The sequence below is a fragment of the Loa loa genome (genome assembly GCF_000183805.2).
Source record: "Loa loa unplaced genomic scaffold supercont3.406, whole genome shotgun sequence".
In the NCBI taxonomy this organism is placed as follows: Eukaryota; Metazoa; Nematoda; class Chromadorea; order Rhabditida; family Onchocercidae; genus Loa; species Loa loa.
The window spans coordinates 45,491-53,478 of record NW_018108586.1 but is presented as its reverse complement, the minus strand read 5'-3'; the positions used below and the strand labels follow the sequence as shown (position 1 = coordinate 53,478).

The following is a 7,988-nucleotide window of genomic DNA, read 5'->3' as shown; positions in this document are numbered from 1 at the left end:
ACTTACTATTGAATGTAACAGCCAGATTTCTTCAAACTTTTACCTAATTCTGAATATATCCCAAAACTCCTATATATTATGGTTCATCTAATACAGAAGCCCAGATAACTAGAAAATTGCATGTGGAAAAAATCTCGTAGCGTAATCTTTTATGACTTCGTAAAGATATTATTTAAAGTAAAAATTTTAAGTAAACCAAAAACAATGTGAGAAGTGCATAAAGGACTTTTCGAGAACAGGAATCTAATTAAAACAGGAATTGGCATCTTTCATCATGGATAAAATAATTAAGGGAACTAATGAATATATGTACAGTTCCCGGACTAAACATTAACAAAACCAATGAGATTAAATAATGCAAAACTTAAGTCTACACACTGGTCAAGACTGTTAATTAGTTAAATGGACAATCTTGACCAATAATACTTATCACCTCATATCACTTTTATATATCATCATACAGAATAATGTTTAACTGCTTCTTTCTCTTAGAAAAAGAAAAAACAAAACCTAAGTCACTGTAATACTATCAAACTGTGAAAATAATAGCTAGCTGAACGAAAAGAAACGGACTGTTGCATGGCATCCATGCATCATCATGGTTTGTGCGGAACAAGTGCGCTATGTAGATTATAAAGCAATACACAAGGATTGAATTATAGGCCTGTTTAAGATTATGCAGATCCATAGTAACTCAGAAAGCGGTGAAAACAGCCACCAGTCATTAATACATACCGCATACTTATAGAAGAGAGGTATCAAAAATGATGACGTGAAATACACTTTATCGTGAGTGACCATTTCATCATTTCATATATTCTTGCAAATAAGACATAAATGAACAACAGAAAATGTCAACTAAAAGAAATACATTTATGTACAGAATTATTTGCTGCACTATTCACAGTTTTTCATATTATACATCAATGTTACCCTTTTCTTTCATAAAACTTAACTCCTTGGTCAAAATTAAAAATCTAAAAACTCTCACCAAGAAACCAAAAGCTTATAAATTCGAAGATTAATTTGAGAAGACAAATATTTTCCAAAGAATACCAAAAACAACAAAAAAGTAAACAATAATATCAAGAATCATTCTATCATCTAAAAATCAGAAACTTCGCACAATTAGCAGAAATTTCCAGAAAACAGAACAGTTATGATCCTAATTCATGATCAAATTTTTAAGGTTAGAAACTTTCTGCAGAAGCACCTCAATGATGTGTAAAGCTTTCCATTATATTACACTGAAGGGATACTTCAGGTCAAAAGTCATTACATATCCAGTCGAACATAGTCATAATGAAGGTTGCACGAAAGTCCAACTAAGAAAATTACCAAAGAAAAGATGCCTTGAGACATTTTATATTACACCTAGATTTATTGCCAACTCACATTTATTCATCAGCAGAATAAAAACAAGAAACACCATTATTTTTAATTAACCAGTGCATTCTGCATCTTCAGATAAGCTCCTACCGCAAATCAGAATCTCCGTGTAGGAGTCTTCGACAAGAGACCGACCTATCCATTCTAGTTAATTCATTCCATGAGTGGACTACTGAGAGTGAAAAATAAAATCTTTTCTTCCCCATAGACTTAGAATTTCCATTGTACTTCAATAATATGATACATTATGCTAATTACTAACAGTTAAAAAGTCAAAGGATCTGTTCTAACTTGCATTGCAACCAATCCGCCTTCCACGTTCAATGTCGTTATCATCGGCACCCTGCACAGCAAGTCCTATAGATGCAACTACCATATCGAATATACCTGTATGCATTCGCTTCTGATTTGCCGCCGATAGAGCCGTAAGACGGTGTAATTCACGTCCTGTTCCTCTATTCTCCTACAAAAAAAAAAAAAATGGAGATTTAGTGCATTTTATAGAAAAAGTGCTGTCAGAGTTGAACTTTTAACAGTCTGCACCAGCTAGCACAATATTTCTGAATCTACTCAAATTCATAAAGATCTGATAATTCCATGCCTAAAAAATTTGAAAACTTAAAAGAAGTATCAGAGAAAGCAGATTTCTCTGGACTCTTGACCTCGAAAAGCTAAACCACCAAATTAGAAGTGGTATTTCAGTCAACAAATTTCAAAATTCCCATCTTAGTTCACCTTAATAACGCCTTAAATCCTCATTATATTGTATTTTTTCGCTATCTTATGAAGAAAACTAAGGAAATTTATTACTATCTAAATAGTAACTATATCGACGATGCTTAATGATAAATTTCATGACCAACTTGAGCCGACCAAAAAAAGTACATCCAAGACTAACAACCGGAAATAGTTTTGAATGTTTCGAAACTATGAAGCTAATTCAACAAAAATCGGACACATTTTAGATAATGGGGAAAACGAACCCTTTGAACATCCTCATTAAGCGGCTCCCAAAACCGAATGACATGTTCGATTCCGGAGGTTGCAAGCAATAAAATTGATGGATGAGGTTGTACACAATTCAAAATATTCATATCTGCTTCAAATCCTTTTACCAAAGCACCCGATTTCCTTTCCCAAATTAGCAACGAACCACAGTCACTACCTGCCGCGATATACTCATCCCTACCACCAAACCAAACAGCTTCCTGGTAATTAAATTGTGATAATTTTACATAAATTTGTGAAAAGTGTCGTATGTGTCGTAAAGTGTATATATATAACGAACGAAGATAAGAAAGAAGAACCAAGGAAAAGTTCATAGAAAATCTATCATAAAGCGCACTTTTATGTCAGTATTGGTATTGCAATGACCACATAATCGTTGAACGTAATCTGAACAACCATTTGAAGTCCAACTTTTCTGTCCCGCAGGATCAGTTCGTAATACGGCATCTAGTCTATCGCAAGAATGATCATCCGGAAAGCGTTCCTGAAAGAGATTCTTTCCAGAATTCCAAAAGCTTGGAACGACATTTTCACAGCAATATTCCATATGAAGCAATACATTCTATCCTGATATTAAATGCTAATGTAAAAGCGAAGCGCCAGTTATATACTGCTATAACTAGATTTATAGGTCCCGATGAACTGCTTAAGCCAGGACATCAACCAAATGGAATGAATTAAATTTATAAATCAGCGTTCTCAACTATCAAATTAAATCAGAAAAAGTAATTTAAACAAAGCCCCAATGATTTTAAAATAATTCTAAAACCTGAATTTTAGTCATAGCTTATATCCACAATCAATATTTAAGGATTCTGAATAGTTCCGGAACTTCTCTCACTATATCTTATTTGTTTCAGTTCGATTAATGATTTGATAACAGTCTGGAGATGCCAGTAACCAATGAATTTTAACTACTTGACAACTTCCAAAAATTAACCTTGAATAGTTTTGATATTTTCCTCGCCATATCATACTGCTTCAATTCAGTCAAGGCTTTAATAATCCGATAATGTACTTTGCTATTTCTTGGTTCAATTTTCAAGGCCCGTATCAAGTCTAGTAGTGCGGCATATGCGTCGCCATCCCATAACCTTCGAAGATAGCTCGCTCCACGATTTGCTAACAACAAACACAAATCCATCGAATGAGGATGCCCACGTGGTGGATCGCGTCTAAACGCAATTAGCTAATTGAAATTTTAACTCCCGGAAGGAAATGCCAAAAGAAAATTTTCGTTGCAAAAAGAAAAACTTATGAAACATTAGCCAAATGTATTTTTAGAAAAAATCCCGAATAATTCCTGGTCATCTGTGTTTTGCAAGAAAATCTTGTACATTTTTAAAAATAAATTTTATAGTCTATTTTTGTCATTTTCCAGTGGAAATTCTTTCTAATGAGGATGAAATCTAGAAAGTTGATATCGAAACTCGAATTTCTTTAAAGCAATAAATTTTGGTGCCCCGATGAAAATCCATATTAAAAGCATAATGTATCAAAATCTAACATGCGTTAAGTTTAATGTAAAATTTGAAGCAAGAAACTCACCCACATAATTTCTCACAATCGAGAATTGTCCGACTATAAGTATTAATCGCATCAGTATATTCTTTATTACTGAAATGAATTTTTGCTTGTTCACGTTCTCCTCTAAAAACTTCCGTTGTTGTTTTATCAAAGCCAGGAAAACCGCCGTTGTCCGATAAATTTCGAACAGGATCATCAATAAAACTGTTCAGTGATTGCAAAGCATCTGGTTCATGTGCTCTAAAAAAAAATGTAGAAACCCGAAAAAAATGAATAGTTTGTATTTTATTCCATATTTCATTTGAATCATTCATTTTTAAATGATTCCAATTTATCAAATATTGAAATAGTTGACTTATGCGCAGATTATCAGTGCTAACTCTTTACTTCTTCCATTACTTACTGTTTTCTCCTAATTTATGCCATTTAAAAAGCTTTCCAAAAAAGTAAAACATGCTGAAATAGCAGCAATATTTCAGGCGTTAATCGGCATTATAGTGATCGAATTCACTATTAAACATATAAGAAGTTTCAATTAAGAATGAAACCAAGAAAAATTTCAACCGAAGTTACATGAAATAAAAAATTACCGATCAAAAACATTAAATATGTAAATTTGTTCCCCGCCGATATTAACAATAAGTTCGTTGCCTAAAGAATTGAAGCCAACATGGGTCACCGATAGTGTCCTAAACGCGTGACGCGAGGATGAATCAGAGATTGGAATGTGACCTGCAAGAAAACTGTTCGTCAATAAGGTGAACCTAGAAGAGACTTAAATTGATTTCCGCTGATAATACAAAACGCATGGATTACCTGAAAATTAAAAAATAAAAGAAAATGCAATTTATTCCTTGTTATACAAAGAACACCAAGTTTATAACCAGGTAATCAGTGTGAACCATGATATAATCATAATGACACTCATACTGACACTGTTACGTAATACCCAACAAATAGTATAAAATCGCTCAATTATAAACAAACTGAAAATAACAACAGATACCGTGACAGGAAGCAAATACCTGGAATAACAGTAAATAATGGTTCCGATACATTCCTTCGATCATAAAGAGGAACAGGAGCTTCATTTAATGCAACCGCAATCATTTCCGGACGATTTTCATTTATTGCCAACGATTTACACTCCTTCTGATCAAATTTGATTAAACTTGTAGCTTTAGCGGTGCGAACGTCATACTGCCTGCAGTCATATACAACCCTATATACCAACTTTTGACCGGTTTTGTATTGAGAGTTCTGATTAAGTAGATTCAAATAGCATTCCTGTGAAACAAAAAGCACTGTAACGTCCTACTGAATCACGAAAAAATAATACATCGGGCACGGTCTAATATCGATTGCTGACATAGAAAGATAATATAAATGATTAAACAGCAACATTTAATCCATCAATTAATGAATTTGTTAACAGTTAATTTCAACAACGAATGGGTTTGATGAGTAAGATAAGAAGCTCATTTTAATGACACTGGAAACTTTAGGAAGATCCTTACTCTTCTTGAAATTGCTGCCTAGGGTACCTTATGTGAACATTTGAATATTTACTTGATATAACCATCTTCTGCAGCAGACCAAAATAGATATGGATCAGCACGCGTTATGGCTAAACGCTTTACACGACCTCCGGACCACCATACGTAAGGCACATCAGAGCGAGCAATCGAATGCATCCTTACATTACTGTCACCTGAAATACACAATTAACAGTTTTTGAATGGAAATTTCAGTATTTCAATTCAAATTTCGATCCTAACTACTATTACTACTACTACTACTTTTACCACCACTTAATTTCTACAAAATCTTTGCAGCCTTCATGCTATTCTCATGCAAATTTTACTTTATCATTAAAACTGAATTTTAAATGTAATTAGGGTTTCCATTTTCTTGGATAATGAAAAAATGGAACTGTCAAAAAAATTATCGAAGTCGCATCAAAAGATTTCCACTGATATTTCAGAAAACTATGGCGAAATTTCGGTAAAAAAAGCCGGGAAAACTGAGAAGTGTTTAGAAATGTTGAAAATCTATTAACACAGATAAAGTGATGAGAAATAAAGTGAAGGGAGTGCTATGGCAGTTCGAACAATTCAATGCGTAATTGTTTAAGAAAATCCAACCGATTAGGAGTGTTGCCGGTACTAATCAATTAAACAAATAACTATTAAATGTTGATTACCTGCGGCACTTATCAGTAAATCATCGCTTCCACTTGGTAAAAACTGCACCGAAAATATGTTATTCATATGACCGGATTTGATACAGTGCAAAGCTTTACCTTCCGCGCTCCACAAACGAATTTGCATATCATCAGAACCACTAGCTAATAAGCTGTAATAATGATCATAATTTCTCCCCAGTTTTAAAAATGAATGTATTGGAAGTAATGAAATCAAAGATTAACCTTCCTGAAGTATTCCACTGTAAGCAATTCACACAGCCTTCATGACCCTGCAATTAATAAGGGTCCAAACTTTTTCAAAAATGGAGTGAAATATTTTGCATCATTTTTTGGTATTTCATGTAAAAAGCTTACTACTCTTAAATTCCAACATCAATTTCTTTACATATTCATCATTTCCAAGGAGATAACTCCACAGCTATTCTAGCTTCAATAGACATTCTACGTTCACCAGATTGAAGCTACTCTATTTCAATTTTTAATATTTACATCTCTGATTAAGATACAAGTCCGGCATAATAACCATTTAAACTAAATCAATTCTCATTGTAAAAGGAGCTACAGGTCGAAGGACGCTTACAAAAAGAGTCATAGACAGTGAATAACACTGAATTTGTCAGATATCCAATTTTCATGTGAATTGTCCCAACTGAGATAATATTCCACTACAAATGCTTATATTTTTATTTTATAAAAGATATCAATGTAAGCAGCAAATGAGATCTTACTAGTGCATAGCGTAGTCTAATAGCTTTCGAAGTAGTCCAGACATTGTCAAAAGCTTGCTTCATGATTAAAATAAGAACAGATCAATAAAAAGAATGAAAATAAGTGCTAACTTTCAGTGTTTTACTATGACCAAGACGATCCAAAAAATTCCGTATACCCAATGTATTTCTTTGAAAAGTTATAGGTCTTAAATGTAATTCGCGATAATGAAGATTTTCTTCCATATGTTGCGGAATCATTACTATTCAATTACTCCAAATAAAAACTGAAACACAAATTTCAAATCAGGGATATTTTTTTAATGTAGGCAAAAAATGGTGAAGAGCATTGTTTTGTTAAAAAAGGATAGATGTGACAAACGACCATGGCCGAGTGGTATTATCTACTTAAGAATTAGATGGAAGACTGACCGCTAAGCACGACCTTTATACAAATAACAATGAACTTAACCTCCAACAGAAGTACATGTAATATAATTTTTCAAGTTTGGAAAATTTGGAATAAATAGAATAAAGGTTGAATTGAAATAAATAAAGGTTGAACACTGGCATTCTAATTCTATCCCTGCTTTAGGAATTTCAAAATAATTAAATCTTTCTTACTATCTGTAATTCCTTTACAGAAATAATTTCAAATGAGAAATATGTCTTACTCAGGTTTAAAGTGATCAACAAATGAATTTTAAAAATTGTCATCGACACTTTATTACAATCTCTCTAAATGTACAAAAATGAAGGTTAGGGAGGAAGAGAAGAGGAATTCTCACCTTCTTTCTGTTAATGAACAAATTTCTAAAAAATGCACTACTTCGTGCTGGAAAATGAAACTTCCAAATGGCTCCATAAACTTACACGTAAGAAACTCCGTAGCTGGCAACACACTTCTCTCCCAATAACACCCAAGTACCAAGGAAGGAGTAACCACCCGCACGAGTGCAACTCCTTTTCACGAGACAACTGTTGATCTGGAATGAATGAAATCAATGAAAGCTGACGATATATTATGAATTGTTTATAGTCATATATATATATATACATATATATATATATATATATATATATATATATATATATATATATATATATATATATATATATATATATATATATATATATATATATATATATAT

The 7,988-nt window shown here is 32.8% G+C and overlaps 1 protein-coding gene across 1 annotated transcript; it reads right to left on the bottom strand.

Moving 5' to 3' along the window:
- Positions 1-1,286: 1,286 nt before the first annotated feature.
- Positions 1,287-7,829, bottom strand: LOAG_09511 (hypothetical protein). Its single transcript, XM_020447946.1, has 12 exons — positions 7,711-7,829; positions 6,970-7,124; positions 6,353-6,399; positions 6,128-6,279; positions 5,494-5,635; positions 4,950-5,128; positions 4,515-4,656; positions 3,946-4,164; positions 3,338-3,572; positions 2,735-2,881; positions 2,373-2,597; positions 1,287-1,852 (listed from the first exon to the last, which is right to left on the bottom strand). Exons 2-12 carry the CDS (start codon positions 7,096-7,098, stop codon positions 1,676-1,678), a joined length of 1,794 nt encoding a protein of 597 aa, XP_020301871.1. The 5' UTR covers positions 7,099-7,124; positions 7,711-7,829; the 3' UTR covers positions 1,287-1,675.
- Between the last annotated feature and the right edge of the window lie 159 nt (positions 7,830-7,988).